Below are 24,629 nucleotides of genomic sequence, written 5' to 3' on the forward strand. Positions count from 1 at the left end.
CTCCCCCTGATTTTGCATGCTCCAACTTGATTGCTTGCAGAGTTGTCGTAATCCGATGCCATGCACTAACTTTTGGAATGTACATTTCATTGTCTGACTTTGATTTCCTGACTCTTCTGGAGCTCATGTGTATAGAAAAACTTTGGTGATATGTGCTTGGTCCTGTCACCCTTGATATACCCTCCTGTGATCTGAGCAATACAAGCTGCATTGTCCTCATTCAGAATTGTTGGAGTGTCTGTTGTTGAGGGTAGGGCACATGTGCTTCGGATGTGATGGATTACCGACCTTAACCAAACGCATTCACGACTGGCTTCATGGAGGGCAAGTATTTCTGAGTGATTGGAAGATGTGGCCACTAATGTTTGTTTTGTTGACCTCCATGAGATCGCAGTTCCTCCACATGTAAATACATATCCAGTCTGTGATCGTCCTTGATGTGGATCAGAGAGATATCATGCATCAGCATAACCAATAATACTCTGGGCGTTGGTCGATTCACTGGAATAGAATAACCCCATGTCTGTTGTCCCACGAAGGTATCGTAGAACATGTTTGATGCCGGTCCAGTGTCGCTATGTTGGAGCAGAACTGTACCTTGCTAACAAATTGACTGAGAATGATATGTCTGGTCTGGTACATTGTGCTAGGTACAATAAAGCACCTATGGCACTAAGATATGGTACTTCTGGACCAAGGACTATTTCATCATCCCCTTTTGGACGATATGGGTCTTTCTTAATGTCAAGCGATCGAACGACCATTGGAGTGCTAAGTGGATGGGCTTTATCCATGCCAAACCGTTTCAATACTTTCTCAGTGTAAGTTGATTGATGCACCAAAATTCCATTAGCATTGTGCTCAATCTGCAAGCCAAGACAATATTTTGTCTTTCCAAGGTCCTTCATCTCAAACTCACGTTTGAGATAATTAATAGTCCTTTGAAGCTCTTCAGAAGTTCCAATTAGATTCATATCATCGACATATACTGCCACTATCGCAAATCCAGACTCTGATTTCTTAATAAACACACATGGGCAAATAGGATCATTTGTGTATCCTTCCTTCGGTAAATACTTACTGAGACGATTGTACCACATTCGTCCAGATTGTTTTAGCCCATATAATGATCTTCTCAATTTAACTGAGAACATGTCCCGTGGTTTGTTTCTGGTTGCTTCAGGCAATCTGAATCCTTCTGGAACTTTCATGTATATATATGTATCCAATTCTCCATACAAATATGCGGTAATGACATCCATGAGTCTCATTTCAAGTTTTTCTGAAACCGCCAAACTTATTAGGTAACGGAATGTAATTGTGTCCATTACTGGAGAGTACGTTTCCATATAATCAATTCCGGGCCTTTGTGAAAAACCTTGCGCAACGAGTCGCGCTTTATACCTTGAGATCTCATTTTTCTCATTGCGCTTTCTTGTAAATACCCACTTGTAACCTACAGGGTTCACATTGGGTGGAGTTGGAATAATATGTCCAAAAACACTCTTTTTTTCCAAAGAATTTAATTCTGCCTGGATTGCATCTTTCCACTTAGGCCAATCTTGCCTCTGTGTACATTCATTAATAGAGCACGGTTCAATATCATCATCTTTTATGATCTCAGCAGCCACTGAGAATGCAAATATATCATCGATGATCATCTCATTTCTACTCAACAATTCATCAGTGGACGTATAATTTATGGAGATTTCTTGACTTTCAGGTACGGTTGCCACTTTAGGTGCACTTGTCTCACCAATGACGTTTTCCTTGTCAAGAAGTACCTGTCCCTCTTTAGGGGCATTTGAATTATGAATTGGGGGCTCTCTATTTATTTCATTTGGATTCATTTTGTCCATCAACTTCCTCTTTCGAGGGACTGAATCCTTTGAGCCTAGTGGTCTGCCACGTTTTAGGCGTGCAGCAGATGAACCATTTGCTGGCACATTGCTTTGTCCATCATGGACATCAATCCGTGCAGGTGTATTTGCAGCTGGGATATGAGATTTTGTCACCTTTGCTGCATCATTAAATGCATCTGGCATCTGATTTGCAATACTTTGGAGGTGAACGATCCTTCTCACTTCTTTTTCGCATTGAGCAGTATGAGGATCGAGATGAGACAATGTGGATACATTCCATGATAATTCATGTCGTTTTTTAGGAATGAGTTTGCCTTGTTCTTTAGACACAGATTTTTCTCCCCCTAATGGTGGGAAGATTGTCTCATCAAAATCACAATCCGTAAATCGTGCGGTAAAAATATCACCCGTCAGGGGTTCCAAGTATTTGATGATAGATGGTGAATCAAAACCAACATAAATTCCCAATCTGCGTTGAGGGCCCATCTTAGTTCGTTGCGGTGGTGCAATAGGCACATATACCGCACACCCAAAAATTTTTAAATGTGAAATGTTTGGTTGATTTCCCAATCCGAGTTGTATTGGAGAACATTGATTGTTGGCAACAGGCCTCAATCGCACAAGTGATGCTGCATGTAAAATGGCATATCCCCAAGCAGAAATTGGCAACTTTGTTTTCATTAGCAAAGTGCGTGCTATCAATTGAAGGCGTTTAATTAAAGCTTCTGCAAAGCCATTTTGAGTATGCACATGGGGAACAGGATGTTCAATATCAATGCCTAGTGACATGCAGTAGTCATCAAAAGTTTGAGATGTAAATTCACCAGCATTATCGAGTCTGATTGACTTAATGGGATAATCTGGGAATTGGGCTCGTAATTTAATTATCTGAGCCAAAAGCCTAGCAAATGCCATATTACGAGTAGATAAAAGACAAACATGTGACCATCGGGTAGATGCGTCCACCAAGACCATAAAGTACCGAAATGGTCCACATGGGGGTTGAATAGGTCCACAAATGTCCCCTTGAATTCTCTGCAAAAATGATGGAGACTCAACATCAACCTTTGGTTGTGATGGTCTGATCACCAACTTCCCTTGTGAACAAGCTCGGCAAAAGATGTCACTTGATAACATAATGTGTTTAGTCAATAAGGGATGTCCTTTAGAGTTGGTGATGATCCTGCGCATCATGGTGGATCCAGGATGACCCAACCTGTCATGCCAAAGCTTAAAAGCATTTGAGCAAGTGGACTCTTGGTCCATGATACTATGTGCCTCAATTGTCCGTATGGTTGTGTAATACAACCCTGATGAGAGTTCACAAAGCTTCTCCAGTATACGCTTTTGGGTATCATTGGAGGTAATACAAAGATATTCCATGTTTTCCTCTTTCTTTGTTTCAACATGGTAGCCATTCAAACGTATATCTTTGAAACTCAATAGATTCCTTCTGGAGTTAGATGAATACAAAGCATCTGGAATGGACAGTATTGTTCCATTTGGTAACATAATTTGGGCTCTTCCTGAACCTTCAATCAGATTTGCAGGACCTGATATGGTTGTTACCTTTGCTTTTGTAAGCATTAATTTTGAGAAATACTTCCGATCTTGAAGGATCGTATGAGTAGTTGCGCTGTCTGCGAGACAAATATCTCTGCCATAGCCTTTTTTTTGAGGGCATCCATAATTTACATCCATACCACCAAATAAGTAAAATAAGCTGAAATCAATAAAGAAGACAACATTACCACTTTTATTGGATTGAAATTTAAACAACACTTCAGCTAATACAAATAGTATAGCTAATACAAATAGTACATTAAGGAATTTAATCTAATTCGGACTCATAACCTTCATTCCCTCTTTTAGTAACAAAATCAGAAACATCTAGATGCGTTTTGTTTTGCTGACGTGATATTTCTGATGAGCCATCTATGGCTGGCGGAGCATGATCAATGTAATTTATCTCCACTTTCCTATTCTTAAGTGAAGCTTGATAAAGATCAGCCAAATGCCTGGGCGTACGACATGTGCGCACCCAATGTCCCTTTGCACCACATCTGTGACAAGGGCTTTCAACATTTCTAGGCACATGGCTCATCTGTGCCTTTCCCTTATTACGGGATGCATTTTTGCCGTTCGTGGATGGACCACTCCTTGGACCTAAACCCTCTGAACGAGCACCACGATTTTTTTCTATTTCCTTGCCAGTGGCCACGCTTGCCCCATCGCCCACGTTTGTGGATATTACCACGAGATGAAGTGGCATTCACTTCCTGAGATGCAGCATTTATTTCAGGAAGTGGCGCTGAGCCCGTTAGGCGAGATTGGTGATTCTTTAATAATAGCTCATTATTCTGCTCAGCTAACAAGAGGCAAGATACAAGTTCCGAGTACTTCTTGAAACTGCTATGTCTGTATTGCTGTTGAAGGAGGACATTTGAAGCATGAAAAGTGCTCAGAGTTTTTTTCGAGCATATCCTCCTCAGATATATTTTCTCCACATAGCCTCATTAATGAGGTAATTCTGTGCATAGCAGAGTTATACTCGGACACTGACTTGTAATCTTGAAATCTCAAGTGGGTCCATTAGTATCTAGCTCTTGGAAGAGTCATCGTCTTCTGGTGATCGTATCTTTCACCTAGAGCTTTCCACAGAACCAACGGTTCATCAACCACCACATATTCACTTTTCAGCGCCTCATGGATGTGGCGGCGAAGAAAGATCATGGCCTTCGCATTCTCTTCAGGCGAAGCATTATTCTCATCTACAATTGTTTGTCCGAGGCCATTGGCTCGTAGATGAATTTTGGCATCCGGGACCCATGATAAAAAGTTGTCCCCGGAAAGGTCCAAGGCAGCAAACTCCAGTTTTGTCATGAATTTGCTGTCCAAAACTTTAGGTTCGAGATTTGGAACATTTAAACCACTTATTAATAGGAATTTCTTTATTCAGGTATATTAATTGATGATAAAAATAAATTGTCATGAATTTGCTGTCCAAAACTTTAGGTTCGAGATCTGGAACATTTAAACCACTTATTAATAGGAATTTCTTTATTCAGGTATATTAATTGATGATAAAAATAAATTGTTTTTAACTTGGGGTTGATGGTGTTTGGGTATTTTAGGAATAATGGTGGGTGAAAAAGTAGGATTTTAATTTTTCAAATTTACATAGTGGGTGAGAAAATAGGACAGGTAAGTGGAAATAGCAGCACTCTATATGTATAACAAATGTTATATATATACAGAGTGAGCAAATTGTTGACACAAAGACGTTTCTAGTTGTGTTGGTTTGTAGGGCCTCAACTTCTATTCAGGACTCGACTTCAAAACCTGCTTGTGTTAAAGGCTTGTCCGATGTCAACACCAACATTCAATATCCCATCTACTTTCACAACCACAAACTGAAATAATAAATACCCGATCACAATGAATTAGTCAGTAATTATGCTCAGATATTCAATTTCGCAAAAATAATGCATCCAACTAAGTCAACCAAAATAATTGCATCGAATTAATGATGTTCTTGGAATATTGACACAAAATAAATTAGGTGTTAAAAAGTATTTAATATCTGAGTATGACCTATGATGACAAAGACTCATCGTCACAATCATGGTGATTATTCAAAAGGTGTAACATCTCTGACCTAATGTAATCGATTTAATCCAATTTAATTCTTTTGTGAAATTTCAATTTTGTCCTTGGGAGTAGGGGTACTTTGATCACTTGAAGAAAAAAAACCATTTATTGTATGGTATTACATAATGGTGTAAGTTTGTGTTAGCTTATGTGAGGCCCCAATTTAAGGTTTGCACAGGGCTTTCAAAATCTCAAGACCGGCCATGTCAATTATAGTTTGACATGTGTGTATAAATGTTTCTTTCTGTGCTTGGATGAATCAGTTCCGTATGTGTGTCAAATTGTGGTTTGCATGAAGGATGAATATCTTCAAGGATTTTTTTGTAAAACAAAAACAAAAAGGAAAGGGGAAAAAAGAACTCTATGCCCAATTTATGCTTACGAATAGTCCAAATTAAGCATACCCTTTCCTTCTGTCTATGCATATATCTCAAGTTAAGAGTAACAGTCTACAAATGATGCTTGTTTAGAAGTTTATTACACTAGACTTCTTCCTAGTCTGAGGTAAATCCTTTTTAAGATAAGCAAATCCATTTGGTAAGTTGAACAGTCGTTGTTAATAAACCCTTATTAGTCCATTTGATAAGTCATCCTTACTTCTACCAGTGGCTACAGGGAGCCCTTTTTGCTTGAATTGGAATTCAAGTAAAAGGTTGTAAACTTATAGGCTCTTTGTTTCCAAGCAACTCATGCTCTAAATTTGACAGTGATCTTTTCATTCAACTTAGAATTTTTTTATCTCTGCAATCACTCTTGATTTTCCAATTCAACATATCATAGTCTAAATTCAATAATCTTTGGACGACTCACTATCTAATGGTTGAGAAAGTGCGTCAAAATTTGTCTTTTTTTGTGTTTCCCCCGATCCTGACCCATATATATATTCACATGGACTAATATATAACCCCATCCAAAAAATGTGAAGTGTAACAAAAACAAAGAGGGCAGTGACATATATATTTTCAGCAAGTTTCTCACAAAGAAGCAATCCCAGACCATACATGACATGACACTGACTTCAGCGGAATTCAAACCTGAACTTCTGTTAACTGACTTTCAAGGTTTCCCAACCAATTAAAACCTCAGCTATGAGGGCTGTCAGAAGTTAAGTTCAAGCTTCTTGCTCTTACCTTTTGATATTTTCTTGTTTTTTTTTGTTTCTTGTGAAACCACCTAGGTTGTTATATATAACAAGAAGAGGTCCTCTTGTTGTTATATATAACAACCTAGGTGGTTTCACAAGAAACCAAAACAAAAGTTGATCTTACAGACCCAATACTAATCTTGCAAGCATGTGGAGCAAGAAAATTAGTTTTCCCCTTCCTCTTGATCATTGGCTGCTGCTTCTTCTTCTTCTTCATTTGATCTTAGTAGGCCTTGTTTGTGTTCAAGGAAATGACCAAAAGGTACACTCCCTAATGCCTTAATTTCCTTTGTTCCTTTTCTTTTTTTTCTGTTGGCATTTCTAGCTCTATGATCTCATGCATGTACTTGCCATTTCTGTAATTATGAAATATTGAACAGAAGTTTTACATTGTATACTTGGGAGATCATGCTGTGAATGAGGACTCCGAAGCAGCCCAAACACATATGGATATCCTCTCATCTGTGAAAGAAAGGTTGGTGGACACTTTCTCTCATGCACATATGTAAAAAAACATTGAACTATATTAATATACATGAAATTATATGTTGGCATTCTTTTTTACATACATGTTCAAGTTTTGCAGCTATGTTGAGGCTGAAGAGTCCATGGTTTACAGCTACACAAAGAGCTTCAATGCATTTGCTGCTAAGCTTTCTAGTGATGAAGCCGAAAGATTATCGGGTATGTCTGTGACTGAATTTGGACCAAACATTCAAACAATAATCTACTTAATCAATGGTTCTCAGATTAACAATCTCGCATGTTATGCGTCGTGAATGTATAGGAATGGACGAAGTTCTTTCCGTGCTTCCGAATAGGTATCACAAGCTGCACACAACAAAATCATGGGACTTCATTGGGTTACCATTAAAAGCTAGAAGAAATTTAAAGCTTGAACGTGACATAATTGTTGGTCTCTTTGATACAGGTTGAAAAATTAGTGTTTTTTTTTTCTTTCTTTCTTACCATTTCTTAAACTATAACTGATGTTAACAAAACTTATATATACATTGATTTGTCTTGCTGTGTATATAATCTGGCTGTTCATGTTGTTAGGAATTACTCCTGAGTCCAAAAGCTTTAAGGGCGACGGCTTTGGTCCTCCACCAGCAAAATGGAAAGGAACTTGTGGCCACTTTGCTAATTTCTCAGGATGCAACAAGTAAATTTTTTCAACAGATTGTAGACAACAAAATCATTTGAGAAAATATTCCTAATTACATAAGTTTTTGGCAAATACCCTTTTCAGGTTTTCTCAGAAAGTTATTTGATACACCACACCAGAAACACGTTTCCTACATAATTGTCAATCTACTGTTTTCTTTTTTTTTTTCTCCCAAAAAAAAAAAAAAAAAAAAAAAGTGAGAGGGAGAGAGAGAAAATGAGAGCATTTGTTTTCAGTTATTGCCATGTATAAGGGCCTTTCTCTTGAATATTACCTTTCAAAATTAAATTGAAAATGCCTTTTTAAACATGTTTTGAATCCTCTCATTAAGGCACAAGGCGCCGTTTTTCATGATTTGTTTTTCACTTGATCATCAATATTGACACCTATTCTTTTTCTTTTTAAAATGCCATATTGCATGAGTGAATAATAATTTGCATAAATTTTAGGATTCAAACTTTTTATGAGTATCTGTATTTTCTTTTTCAAAAAAAAAAAAAAAAAGCTCTTTTGGGACACTATGATTGTACCATATAGTTTGAAAATGGCCTAACCCATGATGTATTTTACCATTTGGTCACTTAAAGCAAGATCATAGGTGCCAAGTACTTCAAGCTTGATGGAAATCCAGATCCAGCTGACATCTTATCTCCTATAGATGTGGATGGTCATGGGACTCATACCTCATCAACCTTAGCAGGCAACCAAGTTCCCAATGCCAGCCTCTTTGGCTTAGCCATGGGCACTGCAAGAGGTGCAGTGCCCTCAGCTAGGGTGGCCATGTACAAAGTGTGCTGGGCTAGCTCCGGCTGCACAGACATGGACATCCTAGCTGCATATGATGCTGCCATACACGACGGTGTCGATGTTATATCATTTTCTATTAGTGGAGGGGTTGCAAATTATGTTCGGGACAGTGTAGCAATAGGTGCATTTCATGCCATGAAGAAGGGCATCATCACTGTGGCCTCAGCTGGAAATGATGGACCAAGTTTGGGAAGTGTTGTTAACCATGCACCATGGTTTGTGACTGTGGCAGCGAGTGGCATTGATAGGCAGTTCATTAGTAAAGTTCATCTGGGAAATGGAAAGGACGTCTCAGTAAGTTTGCATTTCTTCTTAATAAGTGGTGTAAAACTTTGAACTCTACCATGGTTATTTTGCCCACAAATTAATTACTAGCTTAACTAGTTGATCTTGTTGGGTTTATGATGAAAAAAAAGGCTACTTTTGGTAGGCATCTAAATTTTTGGCTTTTTTTTGGTTGCGAAAAACCCATAAAACTTAGTCTGGATGTGTCACATGGTGAAGTTTAATTGTGTTTGTATGAAATATGCAGGGGATTGGAGTGAACACATTCAATCCAAAGAAAAACTTATACCCTCTTGTTAGTGGGGTTGATGTAGCACGAAACTCTCAAACCAAGGAGAGTGCAAGGTATCACTTTGTCTTTGTTCATCAGCTGTCAAGAATAACAAGTTAAATTAAGCTGACCCAAAAAAAAAAATTTTAATAAATAAGAATTCTGGATGGCCATGTATACCAGGTTCTGTGTTCAGGATTCATTAGACCCTAACAAGGTAAAGGGAAAGCTTGTTCTCTGCAAACTGGAAAATTGGGGTGCAGATTCTGTTGTTAAGGGAATTGGAGGTGTTGGCACTATTATTGAAGATGATCAGCTTCTTGATGCTGCTCAAATATTCATGGCACCAGGAACCATGGTCAATTATACAATTGCAGAAATCATAGATGAGTATATACATTCAACAAGGTAAAATAAGCAGCTTAGTTTTTGCCAATTTATTTGATATTTCTACAAAAGTAAATAAGCAGCTTAGAACTTTTGTCATGTAGATCACCATCAGCAGTGATATCCAAGTCTCAAGAAGCAAAAAAACGTGCTCCGTTTATCGCTTCGTTCTCGTCCCGTGGTCCGAATCCAGGATCAGAACGCATCCTCAAGGTCTAGTCTTAATCATTGATTTTCTTATAATCCATATAACTAAGATCAGCTAGAAACTGAACCTCTTTTTTATGCCATATATATGGTGCAGCCTGATATTGCAGCACCTGGGGTTGACATTTTGGCATCTTACACTCTAAGAAAGTCACTCACTGGGTTGGAAGGTGACACACAATATTCAGAATTTACATTAATGTCTGGAACTTCCATGTCATGCCCCCATGTTGCTGGAGTAGTAGCATATGTAAAGTCCTTCCACCCTCATTGGTCACCAGCTGCACTCAGATCTGCCATCTTGACCACAGGTATGAAATAAATTCGTTTTACGGTTCATCTTAGGAAGACTTATGCTTGGGAGTGCTTTTGATAGTGCCAGAACACCTTAACTGCTTTCTGGAGAAGCACATGATAGATGCTTTCTTACGAAGCGGTTTCAGGTGAATATGTAAGAAGCATGTGAGATTTTAGTGAACAATTTTATGAAAGCGCTTCCTAAGAAAGCACCTTACATGTGAGATTTTAGCGAATATGTAAAGAAGGATTTCCGAACATGCCCTTACTCATAGTACTCGAATTCGTTCATGCTGCTTACTTTTGTCATGGTTTTACACTCTGATTAAAATGTTGAAATCTTTGTCAAGCGAAACCAATGAGCCAGAGGGGGAACAGCGATGCAGAATTGTCCTATGGTGTTGGCCAAGTGAACCCAACTAAAGCTGTAAACCCAGGCTTAGTCTATGACATGGATGGGACATTGTCCTACATTCAGTTCCTCTGCCATGAAGGCTATAAAGGGTCCTCATTAGCCCCTTTAGTGGGCTCAAAGTCCGTAAACTGTTCCTCATTGCTGCCTGGACAAGGCTATGATGCTCTCAACTATCCCACCATGCAGCTCAGCTTGAAAAGCAGCAAACAACCAACAGTAGGTGTTTTCAGAAGAACTGTCACCAATGTGGGTCCTGCTAAATCCACCTACAATGCCACCATCAGAGCACCAAAAGGAGTTGAAATCATTGTTAAGCCCATGAGCTTGTCTTTCTCCACCACTTTGGAAAAGAGGACCTTCCAAGTTGTGGTAAAGGCGAACCCAATGCCTAGTATGCGAACGATATCTGGCTCCCTCGGATGGAAAAGCTCTCGTTACACGGTGAGGAGCCCCATTGTCATTCACAGTCCATGAGGATGTTACTTGAACTTGAAGTTACCTAGTATAGGAAATCAATGAAGGACTAAGTCCATGAACAATGAACAAGAGTGAACTATATTTGCATTCTCACATGCTCTCTCCAATGTATTGAATGTAAAGAAAAAAGAAATACAAATAGAAATTGAAACAAATAAAAACTTCGTCCTCCACATTTGTTCATGTAACTCGAACTCGTACTCAGTACAACTAATTTCTTGAAAATTGATCAGAACCGAAGGAACCAAAATGTAGCAAACCCTTGAGAGATGAAGTCGGTACATGTAATGTCATGTGTGTTAAGTGCATTCAATTTCAATCAACTTTCATTTCATTTCATGTAGTCGGTACCTTGAATTGGACTCAAAGGAAGACTTTGGTGATAAGGCCATGCGCTGAATGCTCAAGGAATTCAAACGGAGCGATTTAAAATTAATTTGTGGTCTCACATTTTCTAAATTAATTTTCCCGAAGGTGGATTTAAAATCAATTTACCAGCATGCACCAGTTCCATTGAGAAGGAGGACTAATAAATGCACCACCCCATACCAATGATGTCACACCCACAACCAACAAACATCTCTCTTTTTTCAAGGGACCATAATGCCAGGCTGCAAGCCACTTCCTTTTGGTAGATATTTCTCCTGCATTTTAGTATGTTCTCTATTTTATTTGGTTATGCTAAATCAAACATATATGTTTTTTGAAGTGAAGAAACTGAAGCAAGTTGAAGTCCCAGCATAGTTCTAATATAAAATCTCACAATCAAACTGCTATAGCAAGTTGATAGTCACTTGTTTCAGGCAATGGTCCTGTATTTCTTATGATTTTCTGATTTTTTTTGTTTAAGGGCTAACTTAGGGCTCTTTTGAGAGTGATTCTGGATAGGCCAAAATCACTTTTGGGGAGAAGCACGTGGAAGGTGCTTCTCCATATAATCATTTAAAGTGATTTCTAGGAAGAAATCACTTAAAATCGACTTAAAGTGATTATATGGAGAAGTGATATATTCCAGAAGCCATTTGTTCAGCCATCTGTCTAGTTTTGGTCCAATTGAAGGCGTGCACTCTGGAGGAAAGAGAAAGTGGGCACGCTTCTTGTTGTATGGTAGGCTACTATGCAATAATAAGTGGGAAGAGCTCAAATTGTCAACTTGAAGTCACGCTTATTCTTTTTCTTTCCTATATAAAGAATCTCTTTGTTTTTATGTTGGAAATCTTCATTACACACAGACTCCTTCTCTTTGTTGAAGCAAGTAGAGGTATCTATCTGAACATCTCTTTGACTCTGTCTGACTCTCTCCTTGTATCACTCAAGTAAACGTTAGAGGGATCACATTTTCAAGCCACATTAGCTGAGTAAAAGTTGGAATTTTTCTTCTAATTTTTGCTTAGATCAAAATGTTAAAGAGATCGAGCATGAAACGTTTAGGCTTGCTGCGATTGGGAACTGTTCTTTTGGTTTATCTTTCTGTTTTCTTTCCTTATTTTGGAGTCTCAAATAGCTTTTCAACTTACTCATCACCTGTATATCTTCATCACAAGTAATTGTTACTTCAAACTAATCCCTCTAGCTAGCCCCATCTATCTAAGTTATAACTTGAGTTTTTCGTATGAGTCCTGTTTTCAATTAGCACCAAGAGTAGAATTTCTCATGTATTATTAATGGTGACTCATTAGTTGACATGTTTTAAGTGTTGTCCCTTGCTTTACTTCCTTATTATTTGTTGACTTATCCTTTTTGTCTTTGACAGCCACCATGATCATCATTAGAACATTCTTGTTCTTCTTGGTCATCATGGCTACAACTAAAATTGCTTTAATGGAAGAACAGACATACATAATTCACATGGACAAGACCAAAATCACAGACTCAGATCATCAACAATACTACCAAGCAGTGATTGATTCCATAACCAAACTCTCATCTCAAGAAGAAGAAGAAGAAAACAAAACACCAACTCCTCAGCTCCTTTACATATATGAAACTGCTATATCAGGTTTTGCAGCAAAGCTGTCAACCAATCAACTCAAATCCTTGAACCAAGTTGACGGTTTCCTCTTTGCCACACCTGATGAGCTGCTAAGTCTCCATACCACACATACTCCTCAGTTCCTTGGCTTACAAAATGGCAAGGGACTTTGGAGCGCTTCCAACTCGGCCTCGGATGTAATTGTTGGCCTTGTTGACACAGGAATCTGGCCAGAACATGTAAGCTTCCAGGACTCAGGTATGTCCCAGGTACCCTCTCGCTGGAAAGGCACTTGTGAAGAAGGCACAAGGTTCTCATTTTCAAATTGCAACAAAAAGCTTATTGGTGCAAGAGCTTTTGTCCAAGGGTATGAGGCCATTGTTGGCAGAGTCAATGAAACAGTGGACTATCGATCCCCTCGTGACTCGAATGGGCATGGAACTCATACTGCTTCCACTGCAGCTGGTAACTTTGTGAATCAAGCCAGCTTATTTGGCTTGGCCAAGGGCTCAGCCAGTGGAATGAAGTATACTGCAAGAATTGCAGCCTATAAGGCCTGCTGGACATTGGGATGCGCTAACTCTGATGTAATGGCTGCTATTGAGAGTGCTGTTGCAGATGGGGTAGACATTTTGTCACTCTCATTGGGAGGTGTTTCTAAGCCTTATTACAAAGACAATATTGCTATAGCTTCATTTGGGGCAATCCAACATGGAGTTTCTGTGTCGTGCTCAGCCGGTAACTCAGGCCCTTCTAGGTCAAGTGTTAGTAATGCCGCACCTTGGATTATGACTGTTGCAGCTAGCTATAGTGACAGAAGCTTTCCAACAGCAGTGAAACTTGGGGATGGACAAATTTTTGAAGGGTCATCTCTATATTCTGGTAAGAAAACTAAACAATTGCCACTTGTGTATAACAGAACTGCAGGTAGCCAAGGAGCTGAGTATTGCTTTGAAGGTTCACTGGTCAAGAAGCTTGTAAAAGGAAAGATTGTGGTTTGTGAGGGAGGAATATATTCGCGAACTGGAGTTGGAGAGAAAGTGAAGAAGGCAGGGGGAGCTGGAATGCTTCTACTGAACAGTGAAGATGAAGGTGAAGAACTTCTTGCTGACGCTCATATTCTGCCGGCCACTTCTCTTGGAGCTTCTGCTGCTAAAGCCATCCGAAAATACGTAGGCTCAGCAAAGAAACCCTCAGCTTTGATTGTGTTCCAAGGCACAGTCTACGGCAACACTGCGCCTGTGATGGCAGCCCTTTCATCTAGAGGGCCAAATTCTGCTGGACCGGACGTGATCAAGCCTGATGTGACTGCACCAGGTGTGGACATTTTGGCTGCTTGGCCACCCAATATCAGCCCAAGCATGCTTGAAAGTGATAACAGAAGTGTTCTGTTTAACATAATCTCAGGCACTTCAATGTCTTGCCCCCATGTGAGTGGCTTAGCCTCTCTTCTCAAGTCAGTGCATAGAGATTGGTCTCCTGCAGCAATCAAATCTGCACTAATGACCACAGCTTACACACTAAACAACAAAGGGGCCCCAATTGCTGATATTGGCTCAACTAGTACTTCAAAATCAGCTACCCCTTTTGCCTTTGGTTCAGGGCATGTTGACCCAGAAAATGCTGCTGATCCAGGCCTAGTTTACGACATTACCGCTGAAGACTACCTGTTTTATTTGTGTAGCTTGAGTTATAACTCTTCCCAAATAGCTCTTTTTTCCAGTGGGGTTAATTTTACTTGTCCAAAAAATGCAGTTCTTCAGCCTGGTGACTTGAATTACCCTTCATTCTCTGTGCTTTTCAGCAAAGATGCAAGGAATATGAGTGTTACATACAAGAGGACAGTGAAAAATGTTGGTAAAATTCCTAGCACTTATGCAGTGCAGGTGAAAGAACCTACAGGAGTATCAGTAACTGTTGAGCCTAGGAGCTTGGGGTTTAAGAAGATGGGTGAAAAACTGAGCTACAAAGTCAGTTTTGTTGCATTGGGAGGACCAACTTTGACCAATTCATCCTTTGGAACCCTAACTTGGGTGTCAGGGAAATATAGAGTTGGAAGTCCCATAGCAGTAACTTGGCTGTAATAAGTTTTTTATTTTCTGGTCAAAGCTATAATAAGTTTTGGGGCTAAATCACTATAAAACCTCAAGTTTAGGACTAAATGATGGATAGCACAGAAGTATGTAATTTTAACTGCCATAAAATGTTACCAGGAATTGCCAGTTAAGCTGGATATTATGCTAGAGAGAGCATGTAATTTCACCTGCCATAAAATATGATGAAGAAAAGTCTATGGGAAAAACTACTAATTTATGTGATTAACCAAAAATTATCAATAAGAATTTTCAAATCTACTTGGGTGTTAGAAGAAGCCACCCCAGGCCATTGCTGCGCCAGTTTTACCTGGCATCAGGTTCATGCAAATTTATCATTAAATATTTGTTTTGTTAAAACGTATTAAACTATATTTGTTATCGAATTCCCTGTCACATTTTCAACATAATAACTATAAGACCCACCTACGACATGGCAATGACATGATTAGTGAATGTGATACATGTAGCATTACTCTATATTAAGAGTTTCTCTTGTCTCTTTGTGATTACGTTGTTGTGGCAATTGATAATTGGACTTGAAAGAACAATGAGAATGAGAATAAGACCAGTCACTAACCCGGGCTATCCTTAAAAGTTACACAAAACTCAAGTGTAAGGGGACGAACACACTGCCTATTAACTGGCCTAATCCACATTTACAACTTTTCCTATAGGATTGAATACACACAAAAATCTTACATTGTAAGACAAGTTTATATTACTCTTACAATACACTTTTACAGAAGATCACTTATAATACACAAGATTTACTTTTCTAATTTACAGACAGATTTATCTTGATTATCCATACTATTTTAATCATGTCTATCACAACTGAATTTTAGTCAAATGCAAAGTCTTAAATTTCATACATTGAAACTCATGTGCGACCTAAACTTAGTTGACAAAACCCCCCAACCCCACCTAGCAGCATTTTCCACAACAAACCTTATCTGCTCCTCTGTTTGTCCAATTATGTGTCTCTGCAGAGGCCGATCATATGCTTGATTTTGAAAAGAAAAAGTCATTCTGAAATAAAAGAAAATGAAGCAAGGAAGTTAGGTGAAAGCATATATGATGCCCCATGCACATCACATGCATAGTCTCATAGCATAACATATGATATGCCCAATTACTTGGAAGAGTTGATCACTCTGAAGATCTTTCTGTTGCCAAAATGACTCCAATTGGGCATGTTGCAATACTATTTCTTCACATCTTAAATTGCCAAACCTTGTTTATAGAATAAATAAAAAAACACACAAAACAATGAAATTTCAAAGTCAATATCACCATCTAAACTTTCAATTAATTAATTAAGAAGCACTCACCAATTTTGTGTATCAATCAAACTATGGCCTAGACTGACTTTGGAACATAGTATGGAACGCGGATTACTTACTCTTAGAGTACAATATCGACTATTATTCACATATATTATAACACGTAAACAAGTTATAGTATACCAACATTACTGTACTATAATTATTCGATAATTAAATTAGATTGTATTTGCATTCAATGTGAATTCCAAAGCGGGAGGAGATTCACTTCAATTGGTTCCAACATTTCTGTCAAATATAACTCATTAAATACCCAATCCCTTAGATTGTGTCCAAATTTAAATCTTTTCACGTTTTATTATTTTTGCTTTTTAAAGCGCTTCTTTCCCTTTCCTTAGGGAAAGTAAGTAACGCGTTATTTTCAATTTTCATTTAATTTCTTACTTCTCGAAGTTCTTAAGACACACGTCAACAAGAAACGTCCATTTGTTGGCCATTTCTACTGTTTTGTCTTATCTATGTTTCATCCGAAAAATAAATAAATAAAATAAAATAAAAACGAAAGTTTGAGGAAAAAATTAAATAGGCAAAGCATGATGCTGAGGTGGCCCATGGGTCCTAGTCTTCAGCCAGTCAGAATGCTCCACGTGGACGGCAACGGGCTGAAACTGGAAATTTGGGCACTGCACACGTTGTCAAACACGAAGGTAGAATCATGAAGATGTTGATCTAAAAGTCCAGCTCGTTTTCCTTCCTTCTTCTTGGTCTGCATTTCTTTGAATGTTCTAATACATTCTTTCAATCTCCCTGTATATCAACCCCAATAAGGTAAACCTCCATCTGGGTTTTCTCTTTCTGGAATGCTAAAGCTCTCTACTTTTTGGGATCTTCTAATTGTTATATAAAATATATAATTCTATTGAGCTTCTTCTCTTGTTGCACATAATATATACTCTCACTAGGAATCAAAAACCCTTTTGATCTCTTGGTGTATCCTGTTCACCTTCTGTAAAAGATTCATTTTTTTAAGTCCCAATTGTAAACCCTTCATACTTTTAACCCTTAGATTTCAAGTTCAAAGCAGAATATATGTATTATAGAAATTTCCTTGAAAACCCATTAGATATCAAGTTCATGCCTTTTTGATATTTCATAACAAGTTTTTGTTCATTTTCTGCCAATAAGAAGCTAAGAACCTGAATTGTGCAATGGATAATAATGGTTCTTCACAATACCCATACCCATACCCATACCAGAATTCTTACCCTTACCCTCACCAGCCTCCTTCTCAATACCCTCCTCCACCTCCAGATCAATATCAACCTGCTCCATATCCATACCCACCGTACAATCCTTCATATCCTTACCCTTATGCATATCCTCCATCACCTTCTTCATCCTCCCCCCATTCAGGGCCTTTAGACTATAACCAGCCTCCCTATCCATATCCATACCCCCCGGCTCGTCCAATTTCCCATAGTGGTCCTCTGCCATCCATTCAGCAGCATAGCAGTTTCAAGTATGGTGCTTCCCATTACCACTACCAACAGTCTGAGGCTTACCCGCCGCCTGAAAGCCCGCATCAACCCCCTCTGCGTCCCAGTAGGTTCTCGAATCATCAACGGCATGATAGCTGTCCAGTAGGAATTGGGGGGGCTTCATTTCATGATAATGGTGCAGAACTCGTGCCTCCTCACTCTTCTGCTTACCCGCCCTTGGATCAGCTTTTGAGTAATGTGCATTTGTCTGACAATCAATCTTTGGATCCCTCTGCACCCCCATCACCTTTAGTGCAAGAATTGGCAACTTCAACTCCCAGTAGTGCAAGGTATGATACTCAGGGGGAGTTGTATGCGTATCCTAATAGCTCATTTTCCAGTAGTTGGGAGATGTCTTATTCAGGTCAGATTGAATCACCGAGTCATTCTGCTTATACCCATTCAAGTTCGTTTAATGGGTCACAACATAGCCAGAGTTTGCAGATTATTCCATTGCAGAATAAAGGTTCCTTGAAGGTCTTGCTTTTACATGGGAATTTGGACATTTGGGTATATGAAGCGAGAAACCTTCCGAATATGGACATGTTCCACAAGACTTTGGGAGATATGTTTTTGAGGTTACCAGGGAGTGGAAGCAGCAAAACTGATGGGCAGTCAAGCCGTAAGATTACTAGTGATCCATACGTGTCAATTTCAGTTTCAAATGCTGTAATTGGGAGGACATATGTGATTAGCAATTCTGAATTTCCTGTTTGGACACAACATTTCAATGTTCCAGTAGCACATAATGCTGCTGAAGTGCACTTTGTTGTTAAAGATAGTGATCTTGTGGGGTCTCAGCTTATTGGAGTTGTGGCAATTCCAGTCGAACAGATTTACTCGGGAGCAAGAGTTGAGGGAGTTTATCCGATCTTGAATACTAGTGGGAAGCAATGTAAAGCTGGAGCTGTCCTAAGACTTTCAATTCAGTACATTCCAATTGAGAAATTGAGCGTTTACCATAATGGAGTGGGGGCAGGCCCTGATTATTTTGGGGTTCCTGGCACATATTTTCCTCTTAGGACAGGTGGGAAAGTAACTCTTTATCAAGATGCCCATGTCCCAGATGGATGCCTTCCGAACTTGATATTAGATGGGGGGATGCCATATGTGCATGGGAGGTGTTGGCATGACATTTTCGATGCAATACGTCAGGCCCGGCGTTTAATTTACATTGCTGGGTGGTCAGTTTGGCACAATGTTAGATTAGTTCGGGATGTTACTGGTGCGTCAAATTGCACCATAGGGGATCTTCTGAGGTCCAAGTCCCAGGAAGGAGTGAGAGTGCTGTTACTTGTTTGGGATGACCCTACTTCAAGAAGCATTTTGGGTTATAAAACAGTAAGTATTCTTCGAATTGTCGTATTTTGGAATGGTATTCTATCAAGGGATTGTGGTTCTAAAAGTTCAGTCGTTTTGTTTTCTTTATCTTTGTAATATATAACTCATCTTGTGAAATTCTTGGATGCAAGTCCATTTACTTAGTTTATGTCACATCACAAAAAGCGTAATTGCAAATGACTATTGAATCACAAGATAAATGAATGCCAGAATTTGGCTATCATGATACATTGGTTTAGATTAGGGAAACTGACGTTGTTGATAGAGTCAGTGATATAATCCTTTTGTTGAATTGTTTTACACATTATTTTCCCTTTTAAATTCTAACCGGAAACCTTTGTTGTATGTATTTTCCAATTGAACATAACAATTTTTTTGTTGCAGGATGGAATCATGCAAACCCATGATGAAGAAATTCGGCGATTTTTCAAGCACTCTTCAGTGCAAGTGTTACTTTGTCCCCGCACTGCGGGAAAACGACATAGCTGGGTCAAGCAAAGGGTTAGGAATAATCAAGCATTTTCTGGATATTGCTATGTTGCCATTTTTCATTACTTAATATTGTGCATCTAATTCTGTTCGTATTTTCGTGGTCCTATTATTTTCTGAACTTGATGTAATTTTTAAGGCAGTTGATTTTCTAGATCTCCATAGGCTTTACAGTTTTACTAAGTTTTGGAAATTTCGTAAGCATTCACAGCTTATAGCAGTTTTGAGAAACGTCAGTATATATCTAAAGCCTTGGTCTATTAGTTGCAAACTAAACAGTTTAATGCTTAACTTCACAATTGTTTTTCAAAAAAATGAAGTCACAGGAAAGTATTGCACGAGATAATTCTTCTACACTTTCTTTACAGAGGACAAAAAATTGAAATACAGGTCATAAAGACAATAAATTTTCTGAAACCTTCTTAGGCTTTCCTTCCTCTCAGGTGCTTATAAGAGAATCTTATAATTTAACAATGCAAGTGAAACACAGATCGATTGGGATTGTCTAAACACTTTTATTTTGTAATAGCCGTTGTACAGCTGTTTTGCTGACCTCAATTAGCTTGGATTGAGGGTTAGCTGATATAACCACTTTTCATGTATTTGTCTTCATGTTATACCATTAAATTCTTGTAATTTTTGTCTTTTTTTTGTAATGTTTTGCATTGAATTGCTTCTATATTTTCCAGGAAGTTGGGACGATCTATACTCACCATCAGAAAACTGTAATAGTGGACACTGATGCTGGTAATAGTAGGAGGAAAATCGTAGCATTTGTTGGGGGACTTGACTTATGTGATGGTCGGTATGATACTCCACATCACCCTCTATTTAGGACGTTACAAACAGTGCATAAAGATGACTATCACAACCCAACATACACGGTAATTATGAGACCTTCTCTTTGTAATTGCATAGCTGTATAGTTAAGTTGTAACTTTTCATTTATTGGAACTCCAATTTTCATTTATTGGAACTCCATGCCAAAAAAAGAAGTAGCTTATAGCTCAAATTTGAACCTTATGTGTCCACCATAGTTGACTCATTGATGGAGGCAGAAATTTAGTTCATAGGGGACCCAGATAATATATATATTTTTTTAAACTTATACCACATAAAATCTTCAATACTTCAAATTTGTATTTACAAAACAATTGTTCTCAATGAGATTTGCATGATAACTTCACAATCATTGTCATCAAATTAAGTTTTTTTTTTCCCCAGTTTACAGAGTCTAGTTATCACTCATCAATTTACGAGTTGTTCTCTGCTATTTATCTATATGGTTTTATCTCTTCAAAGGGTAGCACTGTTGGTTGTCCAAGAGAGCCATGGCATGACTTGCACTCTAGACTTGATGGGCCAGCAGCGTATGATGTTTTGACAAACTTTGAAGAGCGCTGGCTAAAGGCTTCAAAACCACATGGGATGAAAAAACTGAAAAAAATTGGATATGGTGATGCTCTGCTCAAGCTAGAAAGGATTCCAGACATCATTGGAGCATCCCATGCTGCTTCCACTAGTGACAACGATCCTGAAACTTGGCATGTTCAGGTAATATGGTTGTAACTGATTATTGAGGTTGCCCCTGAAACTTGTATCGACAGGTAAAGGGGTGGGACTGAGTAGATCCTGTATTCGAATTTTCCAAGGCAAAAGAAAAAGAGTAACTATTGAAATTAGTTGGCATATATTTGTGCACTTACAAATGAAAATGTTCTCTCTCTGGTGTTTCACCATGCAGATTTTTCGTTCAATTGACTCAAATTCTGTTAAAGGTTTCCCAAAGGATCCAAAAGAAGCAACAAGCAAGGTGAAGGGACATTTACTGACAGTTTTCTCTTTTCTGTGATCTTTTGGAGGTTGACATTTGGACTGATGATTAATGATGTATTGTAACAGAACTTGGTGTGTGGAAAAAATGTGCTGATTGACATGAGCATACATACAGCCTACGTGAAGGCCATCCGTGCTGCCCAGCATTTCATTTATATAGAGAATCAGTACTTCATTGGGTCCTCATACAGTTGGAGTTCGTATAAAGACTTAGGTGAGGAACATTTTCATATGTAGAGATATGGATAGATATAAATGGGTAAAATGTGCTGCTTTTTAGGATTGCATTTTTAGTCACCTTTTCAGTCAACACAAAATTACAGATGAACATCAGTTTCACAGATGTATAGAGTTGAATATGGAAGCACTCACACTGTCTCAAAAAGTTAGGTCCACAAAAAAAAGCTTCATGAACTCAACCTGCATATAAGAGCTACAATATTACTTTTAACTAGTCACTTTTTTAAACAAGTACATGGAGTAACATTTAGAATTGGAATTGCAGAACATTTGGTCCATGAAAACAAATCATCTAGGGCTTGAATTGGACCTGTATATAAGAGCAAAATTTTACATAAATAGCCACTGTTGTAAATAATTAAATGGAATGACAGCTAGCATTGGAATTTTGTTGGACTCATTTGATGGAGTATCAAAATGCACACTCTTTGTCTGCCATGTCCCCAAATCTCCGCCATCTATTATGGCAAGGTTTTTTGGTTTTTGTTTGGGTATCATTTGGCAGAATCGTTAATGGTAAAGCAGGTGTGGGGGGTTTCACCAAGTATAAATTTTGCCACCTGGCCACCTAAGAACTAAAATACCTTATATTGTCAATGTTAACTTTATATATGGAATCCAGAATCATGGTCAGACTTGGTCTTAGTAACTTTTTAAATTTTTATGCAGGCGCTAATAATTTGATTCCTATGGAAATTGCCCTTAAGATTGCTAGTAAGATCCGAGCAAATGAGAGATTTGCTGCATATATCGTCATTCCAATGTGGCCAGAGGGTGTTCCAACAGGTGCAGCAACACAAAGAATTCTTTTTTGGCAGGTAAGCCTTAATTATTAACTTGGTAATTGAACCCTTTGTTTAGTCAAGAATTCAAAAAAATTAATGCTTATTCCAGAATTTCTGTAATTAGAAACATGTGACTCAGTATATATATATATATATAGATTTTAACATACAAATTGGATTATTTAATATGAAAAAGTCTCTGTTATATGTGAAATCTGAAAGAACTGAGGTGTGATAGCCTCTTGAGCAACGGTAGGTAAATGATTCCCTGCCACATTGAAAAGGATTGCTTATTGGTAGATTTGTGATTTCTCTTCTAGCAAGGACATTAGCGGTTAAAGTGGGGAAATTTGTGATACCCCTGAGTTCTACATTGTGGAGGTAGTTAAGTAAGACCCAGGAATCTAAATGTCAACTGAGCTAGACCTTTTAGAGGAGGCTTTGGTTTGTCACATTGGTTTTCGCTTATATTGTTGTTTAAAACTGTTGTTAAAAGGGGAGGGAGAGAAAGGAAGGCGGATTGTAAGATAAAATTTTCCTGGAATAATTAAATTCAATGCTGGATGGTTTCATACAGACTCTGTATTGGCTGAGTTCTAAATGGTGTTTTTCTGGGATCTTTTATTGATTGTTTCAGCACAAGACAATGCAAATGATGTATGAGACGATTTACAAGGCTTTAGGGGAAGTTGGGCTGGAAGGTGCATTCTCCCCCCAGGACTATTTAAACTTCTTCTGTCTTGGCAATCGTGAGGCTATAGATGGAAATGACACATCAGTCTCTGGAAGTCCTACTGCAGCAAACACTCCTCAGGTATATATCTTTTATCTTTTAAAAAATGCGCCATTTAGAGAAAAAGAGAGTTGAAACATTTCTGATGTTTTGTGGTTGAAATTACCATTTGTCCTTGTATCTGTTGTACCACAAATTTACCTATATATCTGCTGTATCTCATGTTTCTAGGCACTTAGTCAAAAGAGCCGGCGATTTATGATTTATGTTCATTCGAAAGGCATGATAGTTGATGACGAGTATGTAATAGTGGGGTCTGCAAACATCAACCAGCGATCTATGGAAGGAACAAGAGACACTGAAATTGCAATGGGGTCCTATCAACCTCATCATACCTGGGCAAGAAAACATTCTAGCCCTCATGGACAGGTAACCATATAACTAGTATTGTTAGTTTTTGAGTTATTATTATCTATATAAAAGGACATACTGATGAATGTATGTTTTCCACTTGAACTTTATTTAATTGAAGCATGAATAATGGTGAAGAATATTCTAAAGTCATAAGTACCATAGGATTGAGGACTAGGTGCCAGAACTAAGCCTTCTCGATTGTTTTCCTCAGCATTTCGAGGCATTAATAAAATCGTTAGAGTGGAATAGATCACTAAGTATAACGGCAACTTTAAATTTGATTCCTGGAATCATCACTTTTTATTGATGTGGCCAAAAGCATTTAATATGTGATACAAATTCTAAAATGTCATGAAAGAATATATGTCGTTTAATCCAATGCTTAACCATTTAGTTGTTTTCGGCGGTTTCAAATTAACTTAATATATGATATCTGACTTCATGTTGGGATTGTTTGCTTCATAGATATATGGATACAGAATGTCGCTATGGGCAGAACACACCGGAACCATTGAGGACTGCTTCACACAACCGGAGAGTCTTGAATGCGTAAGGAGAATTAGATCAATGGGTGAGATGAATTGGAAACAATTTGCTGCTGAAGAGGTAACGGAGATTATGGGTCATCTATTGAAGTATCCAGTTGAAGTTGATCGAAAAGGTAAAGTGACTTCCCTTCCTGGAAGTGAGAATTTCCCTGACGTGGGAGGAAATATAACTGGTTCGTTCCTTGGAATTCAAGAAAACCTAACCATTTGATCTGCAAATCAAATCCAGTTTGTGGGTTTTGGGAGAACAATTCATTTACGGACGGCACAATTTTGGTGTTTTTTTTTTTGTGTTTTTTTTTTAAAAAAAATTTTTCAACCCACCGTACAAGTTTGGTCCTTATAGATAGTATATTGTTAGACACCTGCCTTGTAGATTATTA

At 38.3% G+C, this 24,629-nt stretch overlaps 3 protein-coding genes across 3 annotated transcripts; all 3 read left to right on the forward strand.

Annotated features, from left to right (window-relative positions):
* The first annotated feature begins 6,756 nt into the window (after positions 1 to 6,756).
* On the forward strand, positions 6,757 to 11,137 carry LOC117619230 (subtilisin-like protease SBT4.14). The gene is made up of 11 exons (XM_034349133.1): positions 6,757 to 6,919; positions 7,038 to 7,132; positions 7,244 to 7,341; positions 7,445 to 7,588; positions 7,717 to 7,822; positions 8,413 to 8,926; positions 9,165 to 9,262; positions 9,372 to 9,596; positions 9,680 to 9,788; positions 9,880 to 10,093; positions 10,430 to 11,137. Exons 1-11 carry the CDS (start codon positions 6,806 to 6,808, stop codon positions 10,966 to 10,968), a joined length of 2,256 nt encoding a protein of 751 aa, XP_034205024.1. The 5' UTR covers positions 6,757 to 6,805; the 3' UTR covers positions 10,969 to 11,137.
* Positions 11,138 to 12,140: 1,003 nt separating this feature from the next.
* Positions 12,141 to 15,228, forward strand: LOC117617136 (subtilisin-like protease SBT1.1). Its single transcript, XM_034346406.1, has 2 exons — positions 12,141 to 12,232; positions 12,725 to 15,228. Exons 1-2 carry the CDS (start codon positions 12,178 to 12,180, stop codon positions 15,025 to 15,027), a joined length of 2,358 nt encoding a protein of 785 aa, XP_034202297.1. The 5' UTR covers positions 12,141 to 12,177; the 3' UTR covers positions 15,028 to 15,228.
* Positions 15,229 to 17,020: 1,792 nt separating this feature from the next.
* LOC117617080 (phospholipase D gamma 1-like) lies at positions 17,021 to 24,536 on the forward strand. Its single transcript, XM_034346330.1, has 10 exons — positions 17,021 to 19,201; positions 19,586 to 19,702; positions 20,380 to 20,574; positions 20,993 to 21,244; positions 21,435 to 21,503; positions 21,593 to 21,740; positions 22,436 to 22,584; positions 23,189 to 23,365; positions 23,516 to 23,713; positions 24,164 to 24,536. The coding sequence occupies exons 1-10, from the start codon at positions 17,531 to 17,533 to the stop codon at positions 24,455 to 24,457; spliced, it is 3,270 nt and encodes a 1,089-aa protein (XP_034202221.1). The 5' UTR covers positions 17,021 to 17,530; the 3' UTR covers positions 24,458 to 24,536.
* Positions 24,537 to 24,629: the final 93 nt, after the last annotated feature.

The sequence above is a fragment of the Prunus dulcis genome, chromosome 2, assembly GCF_902201215.1.
Source record: "Prunus dulcis chromosome 2, ALMONDv2, whole genome shotgun sequence".
Lineage (NCBI taxonomy): Eukaryota > Viridiplantae > Streptophyta > Magnoliopsida > Rosales > Rosaceae > Prunus > Prunus dulcis.

Coding starts and splice junctions, on each gene's coding strand:
- LOC117619230 (XM_034349133.1), top strand. CDS start 6,806: ATGTGGAGCAAGAAAATTAGTTTTCCCCTTCCTCTTGATCATTGGCTG. Junction 8,927..9,164: donor GAAATGGAAAGGACGTCTCA/GTAAGTTTGCAT, acceptor TGAAATATGCAG/GGGATTGGAGTGAACACATT. Junction 9,789..9,879: donor GATCAGAACGCATCCTCAAG/GTCTAGTCTTAA, acceptor TATATGGTGCAG/CCTGATATTGCAGCACCTGG.
- LOC117617136 (XM_034346406.1), top strand. CDS start 12,178: ATGTTGGAAATCTTCATTACACACAGACTCCTTCTCTTTGTTGAAGCA. Junction 12,233..12,724: donor CTTTGTTGAAGCAAGTAGAG/GTATCTATCTGA, acceptor TGTCTTTGACAG/CCACCATGATCATCATTAGA.
- LOC117617080 (XM_034346330.1), top strand. CDS start 17,531: ATGGATAATAATGGTTCTTCACAATACCCATACCCATACCCATACCAG. Junction 23,366..23,515: donor CTGCAGCAAACACTCCTCAG/GTATATATCTTT, acceptor TCATGTTTCTAG/GCACTTAGTCAAAAGAGCCG. Junction 23,714..24,163: donor ATTCTAGCCCTCATGGACAG/GTAACCATATAA, acceptor TTTGCTTCATAG/ATATATGGATACAGAATGTC.